The sequence below is a fragment of the Idiotropiscis lumnitzeri genome, chromosome 5 (genome assembly GCF_059441095.1).
Source record: "Idiotropiscis lumnitzeri isolate Australia: NSW breed Sydney's pygmy pipehorse chromosome 5, RoL_Ilum_1.0, whole genome shotgun sequence".
In the NCBI taxonomy this organism is placed as follows: domain Eukaryota; kingdom Metazoa; phylum Chordata; class Actinopteri; order Syngnathiformes; family Syngnathidae; genus Idiotropiscis; species Idiotropiscis lumnitzeri.
Genome location: NC_142395.1, coordinates 30,706,042 through 30,733,403, shown reverse-complemented (window position 1 = coordinate 30,733,403; position 27,362 = coordinate 30,706,042). Strand labels below are relative to the sequence as shown.

The following is a 27,362-nucleotide window of genomic DNA, read 5'->3' as shown; positions in this document are numbered from 1 at the left end:
TTCATACATAGACTTCTTTCCTAGCACACGGGTGAGTCATATATATAATAATAACAGTAATAATCAAACTACCAATGACGTGATGGTTTGTCACGTGGCTGCTGTGTTTTCCCACGTGTCAGCAAGTCCATGAAGGCAGCGGCGGGAAGCCACCGGAAATGACATGTTCCACTGGCGCCAACGCTTTTCGAGTCTCTTCAAGTCCAAAATGTAACTCGCGCTGCGCGTTCACGCTAATTGCCGACCGACACGTAAAGCGACGAGAGGAGACGAATCAAAAGACGAGTCGCCACTTTTCTTCCAAGGTACGACCACACAAGTCGCCCGTCCGCCATTTGCGCGTCGTTCGAGAAAGTCAATGGGGAACTTTCCTCGTTTTTGTTCTCGTCACAAAAGGTTCACGTGCTCGTGTCTCCATGGCGACGGAGGGGTCGGGGGGGGGGGTTGTTGAATGGGTTTCGGTTGATTGACAGCTGGAGCTCGCGCTAACGCCGGTCACGTGATTGAACCTGAACGACGCCATGGCGATGACGAGCACTTTGGCCCTCTTAGTTGGATCGATTTTCGATTTTCAGCCTGCATCCAGTATACTAGTCCAAAGAATAAAAAAAAAAAAAAGAGAGTGAGAGGGCAGAAGCGAGCGCACACGTTCACCTCGAAGCCAAAGTTCGAATAAATGAAACACTTTTTGACATATGTTGAAGCCGAAGTCAAATTTTCAAGTGAAAAGTGGAAAGAATGTTTGTATGTTCGGTCATTCGGAATGAAATGAAATTCAACTGCTGTTTTTGTTTTAAGGAACAACATTCTTCTACTCTGATCTTATTGACAGTCGTTTGTCTTTGAACATTTCTGATAGTGTTTCAGATTTTCTAGAGCAGTGGTTATCAAATGGAGGTACGCGTACCCCTGGGGGTACTTGAAGGAACTCCGGGGGGGTATGTTAGATTTGATATAAAAAAAAAAAAAAACTTTCAAAATGAAAAAATAATTCATTAAATGCTTCACGAAAGTAGAAGTTCATAATAATAATAACATAATTAACAATAATAAAATAATAACAAATGTTCTATTTGGTAGGTTATTCAATTTAATTATTTTAAAAACCCAGATTCTCGCCCAAACAAGAACGGTTCGTCCCAATTTGTCACATACCATCTCTCGTTACCTGTCAATCACTTGAAGACACAAATAATGGAGTCGCGAATAGTGGAAGCCTTCTGGGGGAAAAAATGCACACGCCCGTATGTTGCAGATGTTTTGTGACCAAAGAGGACACGTAATGTTGAGTATTTTTTGTGGACCAATGCATATGAAGTTTTAAAGGTTATAAAGTTTGACAAATCTGACGGCATGCTTTAAGTCTTTTTTTTTTTAAACCCAATACTGGTTCAGGGGTACTTGGCTAAAAAAATATTTGACATATTTCGGGGATACATCACTGAAAAAAGGTTGAGAAGCCCTTTTCTAGACTAGCGGACACTGCAACAAATGCAAATGCGACATTGTGGATGGAAGCGTTGCTTCCAGTTTGCAGCCACCGTTAAACGTTGAGTGGCACTGGTGCCGAGGTCACGGCGACACGTGAGCGGGAATGGAAAGGCGCCCTCGCTCTTACGATCGTGCTATGAAATGAAACGACAAGGAAGGTGTTTTTCAACTCTCCGTTTAAACCTCCTCAGTGGAAACATCTGGGATGTGCACACACACACACACACCCCCACTGTGGTTTTGGGTCTGTGTGTGTATGTGCTCCTCAATATGAATTGGCTTTGCATGTGCCCGTGTGTACGAGAGGGTGATGTGGGAGTGGACTTTCCCTCCCGCCCCATCCCACTCCTGTCTTGTCCAAGTGCCAGACCGCAGTGAATGAGAAAATAAATCCCGTCCCTGTGAAAGCAACTCCCCCCTCCCATTTTGGTTGTCGACTGCACAACGCGTACCGCGACCTATGACGTGGAAATGACGTTGTCGGTCGCCGACAAGGCACGGACTGGGCCTGAAATATTGTCGGGAATTTGGTGACGCACTGACGATGACCACCTCTGGCGTCAAACGTCTACTTTTAGCGTGTGTGTGTGTGTTTAATGTTGTGTCATGTGACTTAAGCCTTCTGGCGCTTGGGCACCCGTCAATCATTTCCCTTGCCTGACATTTTGCACGATTCAGTCTCTTGAAATATTTGGACGGGTCCGTTTCAGTTGCCAGGACGTCGGCTCCCTTCTCTGCTGAAACCTGGCATCTTTTCGCTTTCACGTGTGCATCAATTTAGGTGGCCATTTTCACAATGCTGTTGAAGCGGTCGTTCGTGCGAGCTCTAGCCGGGGCTAAATGGCGCTCCCCGGCGAGTCGTTTCGGAGCCGTTGACACCTCCGCTCTTCGTTGCGTGTACGCGTGCCTTCTGTCGCGCTTGCGCTAAGAGAAATGTTTTTCTTGGTGAATGAATTGTTGGGGGAGGGTGCTGGTCGCGCTCGACTGGCTGTTGAAATATTTATTGGATTGGCAGAAGGGGTGGAGCTAATGCTGTCCTTGCTGTTGCTGGGGGAACGGAGCGGATGAAAGGATCGCTGGGTGATGTTGACACAGTTGCTGCTGCTGTGTGTCATTGTGAGGCTGAACTGATGCTGAGGAGGAGGAGGAGGAAGGCTTTCCCAAGGTAAAATTGCAAGATGGAGACAGGCACGTGCAGCAATGAGGAGGCCAGAACGTGTTCATGCTGTTTTTGTTGCCGTGGCAATATTTATGGAGTTACCTGCTAGCTGCGAAGTGTTTTAGCATGCGGCTACAACGGGCTCACGTCGTGATACAATCGTTCGCAAGCACAATGAAGCGTGGCCCCTCCCATCAACGCTGCCCGTTTTGGTGCATTTAATTTTTTTTCTCATCACAACACAGGGCATTTTTTTTTTGCGAACGGAATCCAAGAGTGAGTAGGTCAGGAAAGAACTGCTCGCATCACATCATCTGAGAGCAGACTTGTATTTTTCAGGACCGATACCAATTATTAGTAGTCATGGAGGCCGATCTTGATTTGTCAAAAAAAGGGTTAAAATGGTGTCAGAATTTTCAAAAGGAAAAAGTCCCAGATCGGGCTGCAGTGTGTGTTGAGTTCCGCGACATCAGTGCACCATTTCTCGTTACTTAGAAAACAGACACCGGGTAGGTGCAGCTCGCCGTTTGTTGAACCACGTTTTGGTTTGGTGAAGCGCAGCGCGGCTGGCTGGGCAACCGTTTTGTTGGTCTTTGTGAAAAGTAGTCTTTGAAAATTACATTCGGTGTTCATTTTCCACAGAAATGGGGAGGGGAAAAAATGCGTCGACTGATCTGGTGTTGTGTTGGCCCCGCAGGTGGTGCGCAAGCGTTTGAGGGTGCCGGCCGGTCCCAGGGACATGCTGGGACCAAGAAAGACGTGGGACCTCGGCCACACACCACGTCTGCAGGATTTGTGGAAGAACCGCTTCTCATTGGACGGTGTGTGCGTGCATGACATTGTTGAAGCTACTTGCTCGCTTGAGTTAGCGCTGAGCCGACGGACGGCATTTGTGTGACATCATGTGAGCTTGCTGTGCGCTCACCATTAGCAGGGTTTCCAATGAATGTGCGTGCGGAGTCGCTTCCCACATCTTCTTGCTTGGTGACGTCATTCGAATGAGGCAGTCGCGTCTGCATGTCAATCAAGATGTGTGTGTGTGTGCTTGCAGTGAGGTCCGTGGACTTCCTGATGAGTGACGGTGAGGACGAGGCCTCCTTCCTGTCTCTGCCCAGCGCAGAGCTGAGCCAATCGCACGCTGCCCGACAGCAGCAGCAGCTCATCCAGGTAAACAGTGACAGCACGACATCAGCAAAAGCTCGCCGCGCGCCGTTGTGCTGCGATCTCAAGTACGCGCTGGCGCCGCCCTGCTGGCTTCGCTCTCTTTTTGCACATTCCACCTTCCGTCAAAGCGAGCAACGGAAAGCCACAATGAGCGCTTTGCTCAGGCATGTCCAACTCCTTTGAGTTCAAAGGCCACATTGACTCCAGGTTGACCTCCAATGTGCCCCGTGACGAGCCCCTAATTGGAAGTGCGTGAAATGAACTGTGCGTCGTAATAGTAGCAAATTATCTCGTGTGATTTTCACTGACTTTGATGTCATTTCTTTTTTTTGGCGTGCATTTGATTGCGTTTGCTGCTCGGCGTACTTGAAGCGATGGCTCGTATTACTCGGACATTTTTCCTTGCTTTGTCACATGCTTGGAATTAGATTTATTTTTGTGTTTCACTTTGGGCGGCACGTTTGACTGGTTAGCACGATGGCCTCACAATACGGAGGTCGTGGGTTTGATTCCGTCTCCGTCCTTTCTGTGTGGGTTTGCACGTTCTCCCTGTGCCTCTGTGGCTTTTCTCCAGGTGCCACATTCCAAAAACACGCATGCTAGGTTGATTGAACACTCCAAAAGTAAGATTTTGTGTGCCCTGCGACTGGCTGGAAACCAGCTCGGGGTTTTAGCCCCACCTTCTGGCCGAAGACAGCTGGGAGAGGCTCCACCGAGCCTGCGACCCTCGTGAGGAAAAGCGGATCAGATAATTGATGGTTGGAATGTTGCAATTCATTTCAGTTGATGGAAAATTTCAAATAGATTTTCCGATTTTATTCATTTTCTCTCCCCATATCGCACATCTCACTTAGTTGTCGATTAATTGTTGTAGCGAGAGATCAAAGTGTAAAGCTTTGCAGAGCAAGATGCCGTGCTTTAATAAGAGCGAAAGACTTCTTGTCACGTCAAATATATTTCCTTGAGCCCAACGTGTCGAATGCGAACGCCATGCAGCCCACTTTGGTCCTGCGACCGTGCTAACATCAACGCGTTCCTGTTTGCGTATGTCCAGTCGCTGCAGGACAAAGTGTGCGACCTTCAGGCTCGCCTGGACCGAGACGCTGCCGTGCGGCAGCGCGCCACCGTTGGAGGGCGACGCGAGGATGAGCGCGTGGTGCCATCTGGTGAGTTGAGCTCGCGACGTTGCAAAGCGCACAAAGTCCCCTCCACTTCGTTTGCTTTTCATGTCCTGTGATCCGACGACAATGATGATGATGATGATGATGATGATGATGTGTACCGTACAAGTTGTGTTGGGAATCAGTAGTAGTAGATAATTCCTAGACTCTAACTGCTTTTGTAGCCATTCAGGAATGAGCAAACATTGCGAAGGTAGCATTCCTTATTCCCAACTCCTGTATCGCTTCGGCAGTTGCCTGAAGGCAAGTTGTTCTTGGACTTTGGAGAAATCTATCTGCTTTATCAAAAATGGGAGTCTGCAAATTGCAACAACTCGACAACATAGCCAATTCTTCATCTAGTGGACACGAGGCGGCACGACTGTTCGATGTATCTTTCCTTGTGCGTGTGCGTGCCTGTCAGGTGGGGTGGACAAAGAGCAGCCGAGTACGCGGTCTCCCTCGCAGGTATGTCGACCGGCCAGTCGCACACTTGCCGTTTATGTCGGGAACTCGGCTACAAGTTTGATCGTGCGTGCAGGCGGAAGAAGTGGGGAAGAAGATTGCGGAGCAAACACAGCAAGTGGCCAGACGTGTCTCAGGAGTGGTGAGTCGAGTTCAACGCTTGATGGATTTAGGGGACTGATCAGAGTCTGTAGTCTTAAATTTGGTGAGGCTGACCTTGCGCCACCGAATATTATTGTTTGTCTTCTCTTTAGGCAGAGTGTGAGCGTGTACATAAAAATACACACGAGTTGCACGTTTGGGTAGTTTTGGAAAGTTCTGCTATGCCGCAAATATTTAGCCTTTGCTGAGGAGCTGAACGGCGTACTTTCTCATGTTAAGACATTGTTTCTTGTAAAGATTTTCATTGTTTGTGTGGATGTTGGTGTAGGAGGGGGAATACTTGCAAGTTGGGGTGCAAGTTGTTTTCAAGGAGATGTGCAAGGCCAGATGGTCATGAGGCTATTCCTCCTGCAGGGGGCGACAGACTTGGAGAAGCATCTGGAACTTCTGGAGCTCCAGAACAAGACTCTGAAACGACAACTGGCCTCTGGCGGGGCCTCGGAAGGCATCTGTGCTTGCTCTCAGGTCAGCCACCAAGCCATGTACACACACACACACACACGCGCGCACGCGCGTACATGTATGGGCTCGGCGGACCTCTCCGGTCCAAGTACAATCACTGATGCTGCTCATTGACAGTATAGATCAGGGGTGGGCTTGGGTTTTTTGATTGGTGGGCCACAATGGGTTCTAAAATTTGACATGGGGGCCGGACCAGGAGAGGATGGATGGAGTGTTTTGGTAACCTCACCTCATTGGAGAAAAAAAATTACATTTAATTTGAAATGAAAATGAACAAACGCATAACAACAAAATATCTGTGTTTGACACACCAGAGTATTTAGAAAATAAAGCATTAATGAGGTTTATACATAAAATTTTTTTTCATGTTTCATGTGGCACCCGGGCCGTAATTTGCCCACGCCTGGTGTAGATGTCTCTTTTTCAATGTAGACAAAAAGTGTAAAAAAAAAAATGGATGCCAGCTGCCAAAAGTATTCAAGCACTGAAAAGACGTGTTTGGACGAGGTTACTTGGAAGCAGGGTTGGTGAGCGAATGAGATGAGGCGGGGCTGATGGCGGGTGGGCGTGTCCTCAGGAGTCGGAGTTTCTGCAGAGGGAGCTGATTGGTTGGGAGACGCTCGCTTGGCAGCGAGAGCGCCAGATGGCGGATGTGGAGAAGCGGCTGCTGGACAAAAGCGCCCAGGTAGATGCCTTGCGCCGACAACTGGACCGGACCGCCCCCCCGCTGGACCTCACCACGCCTCAACCGGGACTTTTGGAACGCGACCTACGGGACCTTGCACACCGTCAAGAAGTGCCGTTGCAGGTAATGTAACGCTTGACATCTGCGGCAAGTGTGTGTGCGCACATGCGTGTGTGTGTGTGTGTGTGCGCACATGCGTGTGTGTGCGTGTGCTCGCGTGGGGGTGGGGGGGTACGTGTGCTTTTTGTGTGTAATCGCGTGCATGTGATGGTGTTGGAGAGAGAGAAAGATTGTGTGTGTGTTTGTGAGCGATAGGTGGTGCTACTGTAAGCCAATGGCATCGTGCGTTGTGGTCATCAGGCAGTGGAGGAGGCGGAGTCCGGCGAGTGTGCTTCTTGGCTGCGCACGCAAAACGCTTTGCTGCAAGAGCAAGTTTGCATGCAGCGCCACCTGCTGAGAGAGTTGGAGACGCAGCTGAATCAGTCGCAGAGGACGTGCGCCCAGCTCAGGACGCAGGTAACACTGACGCAATCAATCAATACTTGCACTTCCTACAAGCAAAACAACGCCACGCTTCGCTTAGCGTGTGAAACCTCAGCCAAATTGTACTTTTTATTTCAATCGGGTTGTTTCCGCCTTGCAGTGTGGCCCACTTCGTGGCCTCCTGTTGGTGCCTTGTGGATCCAAGGTTGGCTCCGCCCCTCCGTGCAATGTCACTCAGGACGAGCCAACGGTCGAGCGAGACGCAGGCCAGCCCTTCGGCAGCCACCGACAAAAGCCCCAATATGTCTCGGTCAGCGACGGGATTTTTGGAGCGGTTTATATATAAATATATAATAAGCAATTTTGGCGCTTTTCGTGGGCAGCTTTCAACGACTTCTTGTCCTGCAGGACAGTTAGCTTGTGACATCATATGTGCTGTTTGTGATGGGCATATATACAAATAGATAGATATGCTGATGACGTCACGTGTGCACGCGCGCAGCTTCCGAACGACCCCATCCACATCTAACAAACCGCCCACATCTAGTACTGACACAGGCGCTTGCCTGCAGGTGGCGCTGTACGATGGCGAGATGGAGCGTGTTCACAAGCGGCAGGACGCCGAGCTGCTGCAGCTGAAGGAGGAGAAGGAGCGCGTCATCCAGGAGGCCTTCGTCAGGGCCGAGAGCCAAATGAAGGCCGTGCACGACAACCTGGCAGGTCAGAGCGTCTCGTTGCGTTGCTCCAAATCATGAAACGGCAAATTTTTGAGTTAGCGTGGCGAATGGCGCTGCAATGTGGCATTTTTGGCCTAATGACACAAGAGCTGCTCCTTTTTTCAGGCGTGCGCAATAAGTTGGCGGGTCTTCATCCCGCCTTGAGGACGCTCACCAACGACTACAACACGCTAAAGAAGCAAGTGCAGCACTTCCCCTCCATGCTGCACAACGCCATTGATGACGCCAAGCGCGAGGTCCTTGCAACTTCCTTGCCTTCGCCAGACTTTTTGCTACTGTGCATCTTTTCCACCTTTCCGCTTTCCGCCTCTCCAATGTTTCTCGCTTTCATGCTCTCTCGCGCTTACCGTGGTCCAAGGGATGCTCAGCGGCTTTGATTGAATGATCAGATGCGTTGGAAAAATTGAAAGAAAAAAAAAAAAGATTAGTAAATAAAATGAGGCTCGAGTCAACTGGTGCCGTACTGCCTGCTGTCGGTGGTTGTGACTGCTCCTCGCAATTCAGTCCTCATTCGAATGTATCGGTGTGCGTGTGCAGATTTGTCAGGTGATCAGCGAGGTGAGCGTGACCAACCAGAAGCTCGTGGACAAATACAAACGTGAGATGAACCTGAGGAAGAATATCCACAACCAACTGGTTCAACTAAAAGGTTTGCTCAACTTTCACCTGACAAAAAATCTTGAATGCTTTGAAGCAAGAAATATGAGGAGGGCTAAAAATTAAGTCTGCCTCCTCATGTGCATGCGTACGTGCATGTGCACGTGTGTTAGTGCTGTCAAGTGCTTGAATTTTTTTAATTAATCGCAAAAATGTACATAATGACGATTAATTGTGTTTTTCAATTATATTTTTTTACAACGTTTAGGACCGATATTTACTTGAGTAAAATCTTGGATTTAATGTGGAAAAAATATAAAAGTCTGAGATCTTCTCCGACCGTTCTAATAGCTTTGGTGTGTGTGTGTGTAGGGGTGTATGCGCGCGTATCTGTATGTATATGTATGTGTATGTATGTATGATATGTGTATATATATATATGTATATATATATATATATATATGTATATATATATATGTATATGTGTGTATATATATATGTGTATATGTATATGTATATGTATATATATGTTTGGTTTTGATAAGACATTTGACGTATTCGGGTTTGGGTTTTATTTTGTTTGTCAGGAAACATCCGCGTGTTGTGCCGCGTTCGTCCCGTCAACGGCAGTGAGGACGAGGGCGTGTTGACCTTTGACCCGGACGACGACGGCGTCCTGTCCCTCAGCGACAAGGGCAAGGTGACGACCTTTGACCTGGACAAAGTCTTTCGGCCTCAGGCCACACAGGAAGAGGTGAATGAGCGGCCCCATTTTATTTTTTGGGAGCTGACTGGTGACGCATTGACCGGGGCTGTTGCGTTTGCCGGTGGTGGCATTGCAGGTGTTCGAGGAGGTGGAGGCGCTCGTCACGTCTTGCATGGACGGCTTCCACGTTTGCATCTTTGCCTATGGACAGACGGGCTCGGGGAAGACCTACACCATGGAGGTCAGCTGCGTCCGCCGCCTCGCTGGCTATCCGTCCGTGTGTGTGTCTTGAACCGTGTGCGTATGTGTGTGTGTTTTTTTGCGTTGTGTGTTTGTGTGTATGTATCCTACTGAGCGGCGAAGGTTAGTGAGTCTTCATTTTAAATTTTTTTGTCAGAGTTCATTCAAGGATGTTTTTTCTTGTCACCAAGAAACTTTGAACATGTTCCAAATTTGATCATAAAATACACCGAAATAGTTGTAAATAATCAACTCATGCATTTTGTTACATGTTGAAGGTGAGGGTGCGCTTGACGCCCGGTTCACTAATGCACTCTCACTCCCGGGAGTCGTGTTGTTGTTGCGGCTCGACCGGATGTCGGGCCGTAACCGTTAGCAAGCGATAGCTTGGCTCGCTCCTCCGGTCTACGTTTTCCTCATTCCTAATGTGGTGGACTGGGCGGAGCCTCAGGGGGGATGGCGCCTTTTCTGTTGCCGGTCCTTCCCGCTCCCATTGAATGTTAGGCGAGCCCCGCTCCCTCTCTGTCCACTTTTGAAACTCGTTTGAAGACTCATTTTTATTCTTTCACTTTCGCCTCAACATGAAACTTGTTTTTTTGTTTATGATGTTTGGGGCAGGGCGTGGCGTCAGACCCGGGGCTGAACCAGCGAGCGTTGAGGCTGCTTTTTTCGCTAGTGGCCGACAAAAGCCCAGAGTGGGAATTCCACATCTGCGTAAGCATGCTGGAGATTTACAACGAGACGCTCAGGTGAGCATCTGTCCCTTCCTGCCGACTGACGGGCCAGCGTGATGCTCACGTGCGCGCTTGTTGCTCAGGGACCTTCTTGGCGAGCAGCCGGTGGAGAAACTGGACATCAAAATGAATCCCGACGGGAGCGGCCAACTTTACGTCCCCGGACTGACCCGTGTGGCCGTGCGCAGCGTTGACGACGTCAACCAGGTGCCGCAACGTTACTTCTAAATAGTTTTGCTTTTTGTGTGTTTTCACTCATTTGACTTTTGTTCCAATCAAAGCGAACAAAATAATTCAAATGAGGCACACGTTCCAACATTAGCTGAAGCAGACGCGTGCCGATGTTTGGATTTCCAAAGATTTGAAAACATTTAGGAAGCACAGAGTCAGACGGAGGCAAATGCAGCCCAAGCCTCCAAGTCGAGTCAAAACGTCCAAATGCTCTGACTTGAAGCCGCGTGACCTTTGAACTATACTGGTGCACTCATTCCAGGTTCTGGAGGCGGGCCGAGCCAGCCGAGCGACGGCGTGCACCGACCTCAACGAGCGCAGTTCTCGCTCTCACGCTCTGCTCATGGTCAGCGTGGCGGGACTCAACGGCACCACGGGGAGTCGCACGCAAGGTGATTGCGCGTCGCTTTTGCTGACATGAGATGATAGACGGGAAACTTGCGAGGAAACAAAAGAGTGACTTAGCACAGATGCAAACGGGTTTTCATCCATCAAGGTAATCATCACGAACCGGGTCGAGTCACTGTCGGACGCCCGTTTTGCTGACCACTGACTGACAGAAACACGCCCCGGCCCGCCTGTCTCGCGGGTTTGGAGCTTGCTTTCGAGAGGTCTACGTTGACTGGATATTTGTGGGAGTGAGATCTCTTGATTTCAGTAGGATCTCTGCGGTTACCGGGGATTGGCCAAGGAGGCGGAACCAGAGGACGTCGCTCGGATTTGCTCTGGCAACACAAATGGACAGTGTTTGAGTCGAATAGTTTCTGCATGCGTGTTGATTTGCTTCAAAACAATCTTTCCGGCTTTGCTTTTCTGTTCAAACTTGGTGAAATCGTTTCTACACAAAACGTTGGCGATATTATTGGCTTGAATAAGAACGCGAGCGCTTCCTCCAATGCCATGCGCGCTCACCACATCATTCAAGTCGCATGCGAAGGTTAGGACTTCAAATTACACAACAACCTCCTGTACAGCAGGTGGCGCTATGCAACAAAGAGCTGTCATTCATCCGTGAACCAAAAAAGAAAAAGCAAAGGAGTTAGATTGGTTTGGATTTCATTAAATTTTCTTTTTTTTTGTGCTTCAGGCAATCGGTTTTCAAAACTTGTAAACCTTTTGGCGTTTTAGCAAATCGGTTGCAGCAGTTAACAAATACGTGGATATCATACGGACCGACTCGCGGACCAAAGGACTTGTGATGGACTAGAATGACAACTTACTGGACTGACTAATCGACGTTTTCAGGTTGGTTAGGCTTGGAGGTAGGGCTGGGCGATATGACCTAAAATCAATATCGCGATAAATTCGGCAATTTTACCTCGATGATAAATGCACGATAAATTCCCCCTGAGGACCAAAATCAAAATAAATGCAGGAAATGCATATTGACTGCTTTTTTTATTGACCAACTGGTACACATTACTTTCAATGAAAAATAGAAGTACAAAAATCATTTGAATAAACATTCAAACTAGCTTGCTTTGCGTGACTTGAACAATGTCACAAAGAACAGGAGAAAAAGGGTACCTCTCACAAAATCATTTCCTGCAAATAGATTGTGCCGAGATGCTGTAATGCCATTTGCAAAGGCCTAGATTTGTGTAAAGGTATCTTGTAAACATTATAAATAATGCAATGTGCAAAGGCGCTAGTCGCCTGTAAACAAAATGCTAAATAAAATGGAAAAAAATGTCAATGTAATGCCAATGCCAAATAAACAAGTGTGCTTCATCAGGAAAATGTGCCGTCTCGAGCACTCTGGTGCGCGGTCGTCACTTGTCGTCTATGTACTAAGCATTCAGGTTCAAACAGGGATCCATGTTGCGACTCGACCACAAGTCGGATGTGGATGCAAAATGCTCGACATGTCTCCGCTCCCGTCCCGATGTTGTCCATATCGGGAAGTGCTGTTTGCGGCAAATATTTTCGTACCTCTTGTCGGCTACTTTCATGAGGCGTTTAAATCCTGTCCGCTCCATTGTAACTAGAGGAGCTCTATCTTTAGCTATATGCTAGGCTATCGCGTCCACCACTGAGACGTTCTCTCGTATGGTGTCGCCTCCGTTATGGGCTGTTGTCACTTGTCCAAACTTGCTTCTCACTTTGAACTTTTAGCACAAGCTCCAAGTCAACAGCATGGTTGTGTTGTGGGTGGTGAAAAAGAAAAGGTTGGACGCGCTGTTTCTGGTGCTTACGACGCATTTTGTAGTTCATGTTCTTTTGCTCAAACATCGTCTTTATGGAACCCAAAACATTTCCTAACGACAGATGTCGAATTTCTTTTCGGGACAAGCGCGACAGGAACAATTTCAACTAACGTTACTTCGTCTGCAGCCGTGTCAGCCGCTTCAGGATTTGAACCGCCATCTACGAACGCGTCTTCTGTTTACATTCTTCTACAGCGCATGAGTCACGTGACTAGATGCGCTGTAGCAGCCTTAAAGAGGCATTAACATCGCCGCAGACAGAAAAGACTTCTTTTTCTTTTTTTTTTTAGACACCGAATTTACCGACAAGGGCAAAATGATGTCGGTCACTGTAATACATTTCGGTAACGGTAAATTTTCGGTTTATCGCCCAGCCCTACTTGGAGGGGAAAAAAGAAAATAAATAGACGGACTGACGGATGACGGACTGGCCAAATTTGGTCAACCACCCGCCTCCGCCCAATTAATCCGCTTTTTACGATGCATGACTCTAGCTGCCGCGTGCCCTCAGGTAAGCTGAACCTGGTGGACCTGGCCGGTTCGGAGCGAGTGGGCCGATCAGGCGCCGAGGGCGGGCGTCTGCGCGAGGCTCGCCACATCAACAAGTCCCTGTCGGCGCTGGGCGACGTCATCGACGCGCTGCGCCGCAAGCGCGCACACGTTCCCTTCAGGAACTCGCGGCTCACTTTCCTGCTGCAGGACAGCTTGCGGGGGGACAGCAAGACGCTCATGATGGTGCAGGTCCGACCGCCGCCTCGCAAATACGTACGTGCGTGCGTGTTGTCCGACTTGACGCCTTTTGTCTCTTTCCATCAGGTTTCTCCCGTGCTGGCTGACGTGAGCGAGTCGTTGTGTTCGCTCAAGTTCGCTCAACGCGTTCGCAGTGTGGAACTCAACACCTCAAACTCCGCCTTCAGGAGGCCGGACAGCCGCTCGACTTCGTCGTCGCCAACGCACCAAAGCCTGGAGGTCACGTCGCTTCCGCACAATACAATTTGAATTACTCCTCCGTACTTGGAATTTTCCCATCAACACCTTTTCTTCTTGCTTTGAATACGTCCATTCCACATGTCTGTCAGTTAGCGCTCCGTGCTGCCACCCGCTGTGTGTGTGCGTGTGTGTGGGTGTGGGTGCGTGCGTGCGTGTTATGTGTTACGCTTACTTGACTGAAAATTCCCACATGTCTGTTTAGTGAGGGCGTCAAACATATGGCCCGCCCATTCTGGGGGAGAGCTCACATATATACTAGAATGTGTGTGCTTGCATGCGCGTGGGTGGGTGTGTGTGTGGGTGTGCGGATAAGTGTGTGTATGTATATGTATGTCGGTGACTTTGTTTGTCTGTGCAGATGGACTCCCCCCCCCTGACCCCGGGGCCCCTCCCCTTATCTCGTAGCAGCAGTGCCGGCTCTTCCCTAAACTCCGCCTCCAGAACACCCGGCAGTTCTCGACGTAAATCCAACTCACAACTTTCCACGGGTGCGTGCACAGTTTGTCATCTTGTGGAAAATGGCTCCATGATTGTTGCCATGGAAACAATTTGCAAAGGCGTCACCAAACTCGAAAATGCACTTAACCGGTTTCACAAATAAATGTGATTTCATTCATCCATTTTCTGGACCGCTTCTCCTCACGAGCCTATCCCAGCTATCTTCAGGCAGTAGTCACACCCCGAACTGGTGTCCAGCCAATTGCGGGGCACACAGAGACGAACAACCATTCGCGCTCACACTCATGTGATTTGTTGTCTGTCACCTAACCTGTCGTTTGTTCTCTGCAGGGCGACTGAAGATGGCGGCGTGAGGGGCGCGGTGCCATATCGACAACGGTGTTTGATTTCTTGCACTTTGGACCATTTGTAGAAATGCTTTTGGCCTTTGAAGTTTTCTTCCAATGAGGACACGTCTCACTCCAGCCGCAAGGCCGAGCCTCTTTGGGCTTTCTCGAGTGATTGACGTGACTGAAACGGTCTTTGATTGCTTTGCGTTTTCTATTTTATTTTTAATAAACGTGGAAATTAAATTCTAATCGCTCTTCATGTGTCATCAATTGTTTTGCACCATGGAAAGTGTGGACGAGGCCGCCTATGGCTAATTCCGGCTTGAAAATTGCGCCGTTGTGAATTATTTTTTTGACGGTGACACCAGGGTGCGCCACTGCATCATGCCCTAAATCGGGCAACGAGCAGGACGGGCTGCAAGCGACTGATTTCCTTTCAATTTTGTCTCTTTTAGAGCGGCTTCACGTTGAAATTGTTTTCAGCGTCGGGCGGTCGTCAGCACCGATGGAAGGCGGACTGACGCAAACTTGGAGACGCTGACTGACTGACTAAGGGGCAACGGAAGGGATTTCCAGCCATCACCCCAACAATACAATACTTCATTTATATAGCGCATTTCACAACAGCTGCAGCTGGAACAAAGCACTTTACGTGTGGTGTCATATAATAATTAGAACTCAAATGCAAATGAAAACATTTGCCTTCACAGGAGGTAGCAGAAGAACAGCTGGCCAGCGCCAACTTTGACCTGCTGGTTTTATCCCATGTCAGCGACAAGGGCCACTTTGGGGAGGGGCGAGCTGACGAAATTGCGTGTATGTTTGTGGAAAGTGCTCCAAAGGCTTTTGAAATCAAACAAATGGCATTGTGCGTTACTTTCGATCACTTGAGAGTCTGCCACAATTCATTTAGATTCTCTCCATAAAGATCACATTTACAATTGATCGCAGTTCACTCTAAAACCAAAGATTGCAATTTGATTCTGACAGTCACTGTCAATCAAAATCATGACTTTCCCACCATTGCAAGCAAGCAAACGTGTTTTCCTGAAATCAACCAACACATTTCAAATACAAGCACTAACAATGAAGAATTAAAATATTTTGGTGCCATTGTTTGTGCTTTCTAGATATGAATGAGCCCTCATTTGCAGTGTGCAGAACGGTGTTGGCAGAGATGGGCATTTCGTCCCTGGGACGGAACGGGTCGGTTGGACGGAGGACGCGGGTTGACCGAACCGACCAAAAGGCGGAAGAGTTCGTGTTGGGGTTAAATCTCCAGGTGGTTGCGAGCAAATGTGAGTGAATGCATGAGATAGAGGGAGACTATGTGGAGGCAATTTCATAATCAAGCAAATGAAGCTCAGCAAAACGTTTTTGGAAACAAGAGAAAGCTTTGACTGTGGTTGCTACTGCACGACAATGACTTGTAAGTTCCAGGCTGCGTGATGTGCATCATGCATGCTTTTCCACTGACAAATGGATGGTGACACCTGCGCCTTTGGAAAATTGGGCAACAATAAAAAAGATAATTGTACACACCTCAGAAGTATGCACTATATAAATAAAGTTGTATTGTAATTGTATTGTATTTAAATAACGATGATAAACCTTAATAATGAATCCACCCCTCCCCTTCCCCCCCCAAAAAACGTTTAAATATTGAAAAACAAATAATTCGCGAAAGTGGGGGTGCTGAACTGCGAGTATGCCCACTGTAGTGGAGGACACATTTCTGGAATTTTTTTTTTATACTTAATCCGGGGCCAGAGTTAGGCTACTTTAGACGGACCGACGGTAATATTGTCCATTTTTCTTTTTTTATCTTTCTTTCTCATTTGTCTTCTTGTTGTTGTTGTTTTAAATCCCTCCAAAATTAAACTGAAACACAAATCGAAGAGGCGTGTTCATTGTGACGTAATAGGCAGTGGACAGTTGCTAAACTGCGCATGCGCGCCCATCGGACAACAAACGCTTTCGGCTGAGCAAGGTAAGCTAAACTAAACTCACCCAAGCGAGTCAACATTTTGCCGACTCTATCGAGCTTTTTTCTCTCCTTTGCCGCCTTTAGCTGCTTGTTGCTATTTTTTTATGCTAACGAGGTCGTCTCTGCTTGGAAACTTTTCCTCTTCTCTTCTCGTCTCATGGTACGAAGCGTTCGTTCGCTTTCTTTTCTGGAACCTTCGTCGCGCAATCGTCAACTTTGTTTATGTTTAAGGGGGAGTTCGTTCATGCTCAGCGATTGTCCAACTTATATATATATAGATATATATATCTATATATATAGATATATATATCTATATATAAATAGATATATATATCTATATATAAATAGATATCTATATCTATCTATATATATCTATATATATATATCTATATATATATATATCTATATATATATATATATATATCTCTATATATATATATATATATCTCTATATATATATATATATATATCTATATATATATATATATCTCTATATATATCTCTCTATATATATATATATATATCTCTCTCTATATATATATATATATCTATATCTATATATATATAGATAGATAGATATGTGTTAGCATGAAGCAAGATGGCTTTTGTCAGGCAAACTTCTTTGGTAACCTTTTTCAAATGTCTACCCTAACAGAGAACAGATTTCGGGCAAGTTGCGCAGTGTCGTCATGGCAGCGGCCGCCAGCACCACTAAGATCTCCTGGCGACTGCGTGAGTGTCACTTCTTGTTGCTCCCGACGCATCACCCGGCATGCTGGGTTCGTTCTGGTGGCCGACATCTGCCCGCACGCCTCCAAATAGGGATGTAAAGATTCATTGAAAATCAATATATCAATTGAAACCGCTTAAAATATGAGGCGATGTGGAAAATACATGAATCAGTTTGCAACGCCTTGTGAACCAGGAACCGCTATCTCGTGTCTCTGCTGCAAAACAAATGCACATGTGCATTAGTGGTAATCTGGGTCATCTGTGACGCAAAACAGAAGCATTGTGGCTAGTTGAATTTCATGGCTAACCAATGTTAGCATTAGCAACAGAGTCCGAAAGTGGGCGCATTTCACTAAATGACCATGCAGACGTCCCTTTTGCAGCACAGTGGTGATAAACGGCCATCGTAAAAGGAAGCACATTGCGATTGATGCCCGTGTGTAGCAGCTAGCTGTCGTTAGCACATACGTCGCACGCGGTGTCCTGTTGTGGTACACGAACATATTGTAGCGGCTACAGTGGATGATGTCAACATTAGTCAGCAAACTCACATTTACTAAAACCAAAACCGTCTTTGACATCGAACGGCAAGAGCCTGTGCTATGACGCTAGCGCCGTTTCTGGATTGCGACCTCGTAACGTCTGTTGCGTTTATAAACTTGGAAATCTCTGCACTCGAAGGAACTCAACATTGCCACAAGCTCTTAAAAGGCAGCACCTAACAAGCTTGAAACAGAAACGACCTAGAAACGATCATTTACAGTGCAAAAAAAACATTTTTTTAATATGCATCTTATATTATGCATACTAAGGAAGCAAAACAAGATTGTGTATTAATGTTAAATAAAAACTAGTACTATCCAAAGATTACATTTCTTAACTAATTAATCGCAAAAAATGTCGTAATTGCGATGAATCCAATTTTTCAACTACTACTTTTTGTGAAGCTTGTAATAGATATTTACTTGAATGATATCTTGGACTGAATGTAAAATTGCCAATTATGAATTGTATTTTAAATTAAAAAGTGTTCTAATAGCATTCCTTGATCCATGAATAAGATCTAAACAAAGTGGGGCATTTTTCTCCAAAGTTGGACAGCACATTTAGTCACCGTCCGTGTTGCTTTGCACGGCTGAGTGGTCCCTTGAGCACGTTTTTGTTGTGAGATGACGTGCGAAAGATGTTTTACAGTTAATGCGGTGCAGGATTGGAATTTGGCTTTGCAAGATATGCAAATTATTATTTTTTTAATGAGATGAATCAGAGTTAAAATATTTAATCGCCTTTTTAAATTAATCTCGTGATATATATATATATATATATATATATATATATATATATATATATATACACATACACACACACACAGGGTTCGCGGTTAACCGCTTCCCGATTGCCCGTGGCAAGTGAAATTTGGCCACGGGCAAGGTAAAATTATGGGCAACTTGCCCGACCGGGCAAGCATTTTTTAAAGCAGCCAAATATCTTTAATTTTGACGAAAGCGGTGGTGTGATCTGTTTGTGTGCACTGTATGGTGATGGTTTAACCCAGACAACCCCTTATGTTGTGGTATGGTCCATTGGCCTTATCGGGGGGCAATGGGCGGGCGCTACGGGGATCAGTTAGTTCAGTGAATGTCGAGTTAAAGTGGACGTCAATAAATCCCGCAGTATTGGAACTCGCTGTCGTAGCATCCTCATTTGAAGTTTGAAAAACACAACAAAAACCTACGATGTTTCGGCCGAAAATTGACAGCCGGAAGTTTTCTTACCTTCTGCGCATGTTTACAAGTGGCGACGAGTTCGTTCAAATCGGAACATTTCGGATTCCTCTGACATGACTAAAATAGCTCGAATATTTTGAAGTAGACAATTCAGTTGTGAGTAAGGAAGGGAGTAATATTTGATTATTGGCTGTTAATTAATTCGCTCCATGATGTGACCTGACATCGTGTCAGTGACTGTGTTCTGTTTCTGCTATGAAACTTATGGAGGCAGCAACACAGGCACTGGTCTTAAAGGAATACACAAATTTCCCACACTCATAATTACTCAATTAATAGGCTCTCCTGGACTTAAAATTGATCATCTGGATTGCTGTAATATCATTTTCCCAATTTAACATGCAGATTTGTTAATTATTAAAACTACAATTAACAATTTCAATAACTGCACAGCTGTTGTGAGTAGGGTTTCATGGTTGATGATGAAAACAAGATTAATTTATGCTTATCAGATTATATGTTTATTTACATTTGTGCCGCACATTTTACAACCATAAACATTTTATTCTTAGAGAAAAAAAATTGTCACTTGCAAGTAATTTGGCCACTCGGGCAAGGCAAATTTTAGTGGCACTTTCCCTATGGGCAAGCAGTTTTTAAAGTTAACCGCGAACCCTGGATATGCTTTAATTTTGACAGCCAAAATTTACGCAACCCGGCATATTGTCACCTTTTTGGTTCCCTTTCAAAATGCACGAAACATTTCCACATTTGTGGATGGCTGCGACGACGCACGAGCACACAGAGGCAAGCCTGGCGGCCATTTCCAAAAACCCGATCCAAATCGAATCGGGGCTTGAGTGAATCGTTCCATCCCTGCATCGCGTCACCATGGCGACACACGTGCTCTTCTGGCTTGTCATGCGTGTGCGTGTTTGTGTGTTTGCGCAGAGGAGTTTGAAGCTCACGCCAGTCGCGTTTGCTGCGCCTCTCTGGGCAAACGTACGGGCCGGCTCCTGGCGAGCGCGGGCGAGGATTGCAAAGTCAACATCTGGTCCGTCAGCAAGGCCAACTGCATCATGGTACTCGTGTGCGCTGATGCTCTCGAGCGGGGGACGGCGCTTGTGATGTTCATGCGTGTGCGTGTGCGTGTGCGTGTGCTGTCAGAGTCTGTGCGGCCACAGGAAGGCGGTGGAGTGCGTCCACTTCAACACGTCCGAGGAGCAACTGGCCACCGGCTCGCAGTCGGGATCCGTCCTGGTGTGGGACCTGGAGGCCGCCAAGAGTCAGAACACTCTTTTGCACTCGTTGTTTGCCATTTTGCGCCTTCGCCTCCTGCGCTTCCCCCCGTGACTGCGTTGTAGACTGGCGGTGTCAATTTCCCTCGCCTCAACATGCTTCACTTTTCTTGCTGCGGCTCTCAAATACTTTGCTATTCTTGCTATCCTGCTGAAAATTCGATGGATTCGATCATCGGGTATTCAGGTCAAAAGAGACGTTTGCACTTTGTTGTTAGATCGTCTACATTTTCTACTTGATTTGAAACTGTGCATATCTGCACGCTGTTTCCCTCGCTGGAAGCCTTCGTGAGGTTTTCCCTTCTCCGCTCGGCACAGCCGTCTTACACAAGTGCGCGCCTACGCCGACGTGAACATTGCTAGCCGACCGTTGCGCGGGTGCTCGCGACACGACTGGCGGCTTTATTGGACAAATGGGACTAAAATAAACGGGCAACTTGCAGCAGCTGCACAGCCGCAACTGGCTTAGAAGCTCATCGCTCGGCTGTCACTCAGCAGGCCAGGCACGGCCTTTTCAAGCCGCTCACATTCAAAGTCGCAGAACGGCGTCGAACTTGACGATGGCAACCCAAAGTGGACAAAAAGAAATGTGCACTTTATGTGTCATTATTATGTGTAAAGCTTTTAAACCGACAAAAACAATCACCTGCACGCTTTGTTGCTAGGCAATAAACAAGGGACGGCTTGATCTGTGTTCAAGTTAGTTTGGAATGAGGATGTACTTTGAACCCTGTTGTGTGGATGTGTGTGTGCGTGTGCGTGTGCGTGTGCGTGTGTGGGTGTGCAGTGTTGCGAACTCTTCCAGGACACAAATCCAGCATCACCAGTTTTGCTTTCCATCCTTTTGGAGACTTTTTGGTGTCCGGCTCCACCGACACCAACATCAAGGTGTTTGTGTGTGTGTGTGGGTGTGTGCGTGTGTGCGTGTGTGTTGGCATGTTTGCGTGTTGTCGTGCGTGTGGGTTAATGTCATGTGGCTGTGTTCCATGTCACGTGACCATGGATGGCGCCAGATGTGGGACGTGCGCAGGAAAGGCCCCATTTACAGGTACAAGGTGAGATGACGGTCGACCTCCGCTTTGACTTTTGGCCGATCTCATTGGTGGCTCGGAGGTCTCGTAACCGCCGCCCTCTTTCAGGGTCACACGGCGGCTGTCCGGAGTTTGGCCTTTAGCCCAGACGGTCGGTGGTTGGCGTCGGCCGGTGATGACTGCACGGTCAAGGTAAAGGCGGTGAGGGGCGGCTCGTTGACGCGTGTTCAGGAGCTCCTTTTCGTCTCTTCGGCCTGTGACGCAAAGGCAAAAAAGAAAAAAAAAGTCAGACCCCAAAAAATGTCCATCAACCGTATGACTGAGGCCAGCTATTTTTATGCTAGCATGGAGGGAAAATGTTATTGGCATGCTAACCCTTAGCATCAGTAGTTGCAATGGATATTGGAACGCAAGCTGTCAAGCAACTGAATGTCTACGAAGATTCGCTAATGTTCCAGAAGTGGATTCTTGGTTTGCGTTTGTGATGTGCGGTACTGCCTCCCTGTGGCCAAGGCAGTCACTGCACATAAGTTGGTTGGCTGGTTGTTTGCGTGTTGTGCGACAGCTGTGGGACCTGAAGCAGGCCAAGACCATCACGGAGTTCTCGGCGCACACGGCCGCCGTCAGCGCCGTTCAGTTTCACCCCAACGAGTACCTGCTGGCCTCGGGCGGCGCAGACAGGTTCTGCCGCCTCGCCGTGATGTCACAGTGACGCGACAATGCGCCGCCGGGATTAACTCAATGACCGCGTGCGTGTGCGCAGGTGGCTTCGGCTGTGGGATCTGGAGAAGTTCTGCCAGGTGGGGGCGCTGCAGCACACGGGCGCCGTCAGGTGAGTCGTGCGATGACCACCATCCGCTGCAGCAGCGTGACAGCTCGGGCTCGCCGTGCGCATCCATTTGACACAAAATGCAAAGGCAAATTTTTCGGGAATGAACTCACTTTGCAACTCGTCGATACGCGAACGAATGGACCGCAATCGACGGTTGAAGTTTATGTTCGACAACGGCTGTTTTTAGGAACAAATTTGGTATCCATTTGTTAACTTGTAAATGCCCAATGAAAATGGATTCAATGCCGGCACAAAGCAAGGCAGCAAAAAAAAAAGAAAAAGGAAGCGCTGAAAAGCCAACCGTTGGTAAGCCGCTTGCAGGAAGCGCTGCCCCCGACTGCCCCAAGCCCCAAAAAAATCATTGTGGTCATTGACCTTTTGGCGTTTGCAGGTGTTTAATGTTTGGCGCAGACGGCGGCTGTCTGTTCAGCGGCCACGCTGACGTCCTCGGCGTGTGCGTGTGGGAACCCGAGCGCTGGCTCGATGCCGTGACGGTGGGCTGGGGGCGCGTGGCTGACCTGGCGCTCTGCAACCAGCAGCTGGTGCGTATCGCTTCATCTTCAAAAGTCGCCTGGCCGCCGCGTTGGACGACTTGTCGTCATCGAAGATATGCACAAACTGGTTGTTCACTCTCACATTCGCACCCATTCGGTCGTAAGTGGGCCCTCCTGACCGCGCTATCCGATGAAAAAGCCATCGCTAAAGACGTTGCAATTTGTTCCTCGTTCCTTTCGCGCAAATAATGACATTGCGAGTCCCTCTGTGGAATGTTGGCATTTAGCGCAACAATCGGCGATTGCTCGACAAAAACCAGTGTCACCAATCCGCTTTTTTTCCCATTCGTACGTAAGCAGCTGTTGCATTAAAGTGGATCGAAAGTCACGCTCATATCGCTGCGCTCGGAATCATGCATTTCTTGAATATTTCCGGCATTTCTTCTGCGACTTGTCAAGATGTCGGAAGCATTTTCCATTGACTGAAATTTGCAGCCTTCAAACGGTCGGCCGCCTTTTCAATGACGACGTTGTGGCCATTTATGAAAATGGCCATGCGAACGAAGCCCGCCGGGAGAGCGTCATCGATGAAAAGTGGAATTTGTGATGTTGTGTCCAAATTAAGTTTCGGAAGGTCGACTAAAAACAGCGCGTCTCCCGTCGGATCAGGAAATCAGGCGAGCTCCATCGCGAGAATAATAGCTGAGCAATCAGTGCTTGCCCCGTCGTGGTTGCATTATTATTATTATTATTATTCAAAATAGCTCGTGTGGGTGTGTCAATATATCATTGATTGCTCTGTGGCGTGTGCGTGCCTCGATGAGTGATGACATGTTTTTGTTTTTTGGGGGGGGTCAGATCAGTGCGTCTCACCAGCTGAGCACCGTGTCGACGTACGTGGTGGACCTCCAACGCGTCAAGAAGAGCGCCGCCGGCATTGATGATGATGACGCCGCGCCGCCCGCCGACGCCAAAGCCGGCGGGCTACGTCGCAGCTACCAACGCCCGGCCGCGGCGTGCCCGTCTCAAGGGTCGGACATCATCGGGACGGGCGTGGCGCCGTGCAGCCGAGCGCGCTCGTAATGTCTTGGGATCGTGTCATCAGGCTCAAGAAGAGCGGCGAAGCCGGGAGGCGGAGTCCCGAAGGTGAGAGACGGAGCCCCAGCGAAGACGAGGCCGATGAGAAAGTTTCGTCAGCCGAAATCCACAACGCGCAAGACTACCGGGAAATATTCCAGCCGCGCAATGCCATATGTACGCCTCGCCGCACGCGACGTCGCGTCACGTCTCGCCAAGCGCCGACGTCGGACGCTTCTCACTCACGCCGACTGTTTTGCGTTCAGCTCGGACTCCTCCCAGGATGTCGGAGCCTTTTCCCGCCCCGCCCGAGGACGGTGAGTCCCGTCGCTCGGTTGTCATCCGGCGACTTCATTTCATGTCATCGTCTGCCGTCTTCCTCCTTGTCAGATGCGGCCGTCAACAATTTGGTCAGCCTGCGAACGCGACATCCCGCCCGTCGAGGCGTGCGCAGCCTCTCAAAGTGTGTGTGTGTGCGCGCGTTCGACAGGGTTCCACATTGGCCTCGTCCACCCCCGTCCAGAGGGTGGAGCCGACGGTGGTCGCTTGTGCGAATCAAACCGCCCCTGCTGCCGCCGCCGCCGCCGCGGACCAGGTTTTGCCTTGCCCGCCCGCCAGTGAGCAGGCGCAGCCGCCACCCCAAATCTTCCCGGTCGGCAGGAACGAGCCGACCGGCCTCAACGTGGCCGACTTCCTGTCGGTGAGGCTGACGCATTGGTGTGCACTTTGGCTTGTAGCCATTGTGTGTGTTTTCCTTGCAGGGCCGCCACCGTGGCGTCGTCCTGAGCGAGAGCGACGTTTTGAATCACATCCAGAACGGGCACGCCACCATGTGTGTCATGCTCAGCAATCGACGCAGGAACCTGCAAACCATCAGGGACGTGTGGGCTCGCCAGGGCATCAAGGTAAGACGCCCAAAACTGACTTGATATTCTTGCAAGTGCAAGGAGAAGCACAAAAGAGAAAATGCTCGAAACGTCACAGACGCAACAACGCCATCCGTCGTCCATTGCGGCGAGAACCGACCAGCAAGCGGCTGCACTCGAATGTCACGTGATCATCGCTAGCTTCCAGCTTGAAGTCTTTGAATTTGAACGATAGATGCTCCTGTTTTCTTGTCGGGTGTTGCCGACAAAATGGCTCACGTTGACTTCCTTTGAGATGTCCGAGTTTGTCCGTGAGCTCGCACTTGCGCTCTTGCTCTTCCACGTGTGGCTTTTCGTAAACGTCGGTTGACCCGCTCGTGCCGCCGCCATCCGCAGTAGCCTAGCCGCCACAGTATGTTCGCGCACCACAACAGCGGCGTTCCATCGACGCACATGCTCGTCTGCAGCGAGCGGCCGGACGCGACGTCACAAATAAAAGTCGCAGCATGCGCCGTCTTTACTCTTTTGGGTGAAATGGAGCCGGACTTTTCAGGCTCTGACGCTTACGGTAACACGAGTGACTTCACTTGAAAAGCAATGCTTCTGTTTACATCGCAGATGATTCTCACTTTTGTGAATGTGCGTTGAGAACTGCACGCAAGCGGGCGAAGCGGAAGACGAGGCGTTTTGGAGGAGAGAACGCAGCGCCGAATCATGAAATGAATAAACATACAGAACGATGCGTCGACGAACGTTGACGTTGAAATTGTTGACGATTAGTCGGCTAATCTTGTGTGGCGTCGCTGCAACCGGTTGCCTTCAACAGTCAAAATGTCAGTTGATTACAAATTTTAATCGCATGAATTTGTGCAAATTTATTGCACATTTTCTGTCTGTCCTAAATATTTAATAAAATATTTGTTTTTTCACATTGTTAAATAAAAAATGGAGAGATATGTTCATTTCATTGACGCTGTGATTCGTGTGAATTTAAATAGTTTTGCTATGTGTAAAACATTGTCATCAATTTCTGGTGAATATTTTTTGCATCTGGTTGACATTTGAGTTTCACGTTGGTGACAAGAACGGTGCATTTTTCTTTTCAAATGATCGTGTCCATTTTCTTCATTGTATGTCAATTAGGGCTCATCCTTACTTTGTTGATTTTTGCTCAGTTGTGTTTGTGAGACTTTTTGTGCTCGGTTGCCAAATAATGTGCAATGGTGTCCACAGAGCGCCCTGGACGCCGCCATGACCATGAATGACCTGTCCATCGTCGTGGACGTCGTCAACATCATCAACATGCAGCCGTCAGTCACACGCATGCGCGCACGCACACTCACTCACGCCTGCTCGACATGATACATACTGTGCTTGTGTGTGCGCCTTTGTGGATTCAGATCGCTCTGGACTCTGGACGTGTGCGCAACCAGTCTCCCTCAGATTGACACACTGCTGCAGAGTAAATATGAAAGGTCAGCTGTGCCGCTTGCCTGGACTGCCTTTTGTATTTCAACTGTGCGCCTGTTATGGTCATGTCTTAGTGTGAGCGTACGAATGTTTGTGTAATGTACGTTGGTGTGCGTATTTGTATGTCGGCGCTTGTACATGCGCATGTGTTGAATGTGCGCATTTGTTTGATGCGTGTCAGTTACATGCAGTGCGGCTGCGCGTCCCTGAAGATCATCATGAAATATTTCTGGCCGCTCATCTGGGAAACGCTGAGGGCGGGGCCGTCGGTGGGCGTGGACGTCACGCGAGAGGAACGGTGAGTCGGCACGTGAACCGCGCCTCTGTGATTGTGACCTCTGACCTCTCTTTAGGCAGCAGAAGTGCCACGTTTGCTGCAAGCACCTGCAGAACATAAACAATGTGGTGAAGAGCAAAGCGGCGCAGGTGGGGCGGCACGGCTCCGCCTTCGGGGAACTGCGGCTGCTCATGGCGCAGCTAGACCGACACCTGTGAAAGCCACTAAATCCAGATTTGCTCCATCTCTTACCGAGGGACTCGCCAGCCCTGGCGGAATTCGGTCACGGGACAAATTCAGCTCTTAATCAAATCGGAATTTTGATGTCATTCCGAAAATGTCCACGAAAACTCGGGACTGATCGCAAACGCGATGACAACTGCATTTGGAGTGTAGGAACTGTCTCGGTTGACTTAGGCCGATTTTGAAATCAGGAAATAAGCACGGCATCCAAATCTGGCAAAGCGTTTGCTGTCTTCGAATCGCAAGATGGGCATTTCAATCGAATGCTTTTCATCCACGCCATCAAAATGGTGTTTCTTGATTCCCGATGTCATTGTTGCAATTTTCTTCTTGTCATCAACATACCTGTATGCATTTTGGAAATAAAATGAATAAAAGCGCTTGAAGGCATCTTCAATTCTGTCTGGTTAGCAACAGCACCTTGCTGAAAGTGGCAGAGGTTGAAAAGCGGCTCAATTAAGATTTTTATTTTTTTTTAAGTAGTTTGATTTCTTTTCTTTTTTTTTTTTTTCTTGATCATAATATTCCCCTCCATGAGCTGTCAACTTATTGTGGTGGAGGCCTTTGAGTGCCTCAATGATCCTAGGAGCTAACTTGACTGGGGCCTTATGCCCCTGGCAGGGTCCTGCATGGCAAACAAGTCCTCTGTGAGGATCTAGACAGACACAAGCACAGCTCAAAAGAGGATGAGAAATATTGGTATGCAGATGACAGTCAGATCGATGTCCCGCTGAGCAAAAAAGACGCTATCTCCTTGAGAGCACTTTTGTCCTGCCGAGAGGATATCAAAATCTGGATGTCACTTAACTTTCTGAATTTCAATGAAAAGAAGACACAGGTTTTGGTGTTCAGTCCCAGTGACCCTTC

General features: G+C 48.2%; 2 protein-coding genes across 15 annotated transcripts; both read left to right on the top strand.

The window, feature by feature from the left end:
- Positions 1–97: 97 nt before the first annotated feature.
- Positions 98–14,710, top strand: kifc3 (kinesin family member C3). Of its 4 annotated transcripts, none has more exons than XM_088297301.1 (21): positions 98–305; positions 3,348–3,471; positions 3,702–3,817; positions 4,869–4,980; positions 5,399–5,442; positions 5,516–5,581; positions 5,956–6,066; positions 6,641–6,871; positions 7,109–7,264; positions 7,804–7,951; positions 8,074–8,204; positions 8,506–8,617; positions 9,153–9,319; positions 9,408–9,512; positions 10,130–10,260; positions 10,329–10,452; positions 10,739–10,868; positions 13,195–13,424; positions 13,500–13,652; positions 14,032–14,134; positions 14,463–14,710. In XM_088297301.1, exons 1-21 carry the CDS (start codon positions 159–161, stop codon positions 14,483–14,485), a joined length of 2,664 nt encoding a protein of 887 aa, XP_088153427.1. In that variant the 5' UTR covers positions 98–158; the 3' UTR covers positions 14,486–14,710. The 4 variants fall into 4 exon arrangements, with proteins under 4 accessions (XP_088153427.1, XP_088153426.1, XP_088153429.1 ...); XM_088297300.1 differs by having other exon boundaries at positions 14,032–14,161; XM_088297302.1 differs by lacking the exon at positions 98–305 and adding an exon at positions 2,519–2,656 and having other exon boundaries at positions 14,032–14,161.
- A 1,665-nt stretch (positions 14,711–16,375) lies between these two features.
- katnb1 (katanin p80 (WD repeat containing) subunit B 1) lies at positions 16,376–26,875 on the top strand. Of its 11 annotated transcripts, none has more exons than XM_088296570.1 (20): positions 16,376–16,451; positions 17,104–17,180; positions 19,859–19,989; positions 20,075–20,192; positions 20,993–21,093; positions 21,219–21,260; positions 21,345–21,428; positions 21,802–21,917; positions 22,000–22,068; positions 22,460–22,610; positions 23,421–23,593; positions 23,668–23,708; positions 23,906–23,956; positions 24,030–24,049; positions 24,130–24,339; positions 24,401–24,544; positions 25,739–25,815; positions 25,906–25,980; positions 26,157–26,273; positions 26,329–26,875. In XM_088296570.1, the coding sequence occupies exons 2-20, from the start codon at positions 17,138–17,140 to the stop codon at positions 26,468–26,470; spliced, it is 1,905 nt and encodes a 634-aa protein (XP_088152696.1). In that variant the 5' UTR covers positions 16,376–16,451; positions 17,104–17,137; the 3' UTR covers positions 26,471–26,875. The 11 variants fall into 11 exon arrangements, 9 of the variants coding, with proteins under 9 accessions (XP_088152696.1, XP_088152693.1, XP_088152695.1 ...); XM_088296567.1 differs by having other exon boundaries at positions 23,668–23,816; XR_015843217.1 differs by having other exon boundaries at positions 23,668–23,816; positions 24,030–24,256; positions 24,377–24,544; positions 26,167–26,273; positions 26,329–26,477.
- The last annotated feature ends 487 nt before the right edge of the window (positions 26,876–27,362 follow it).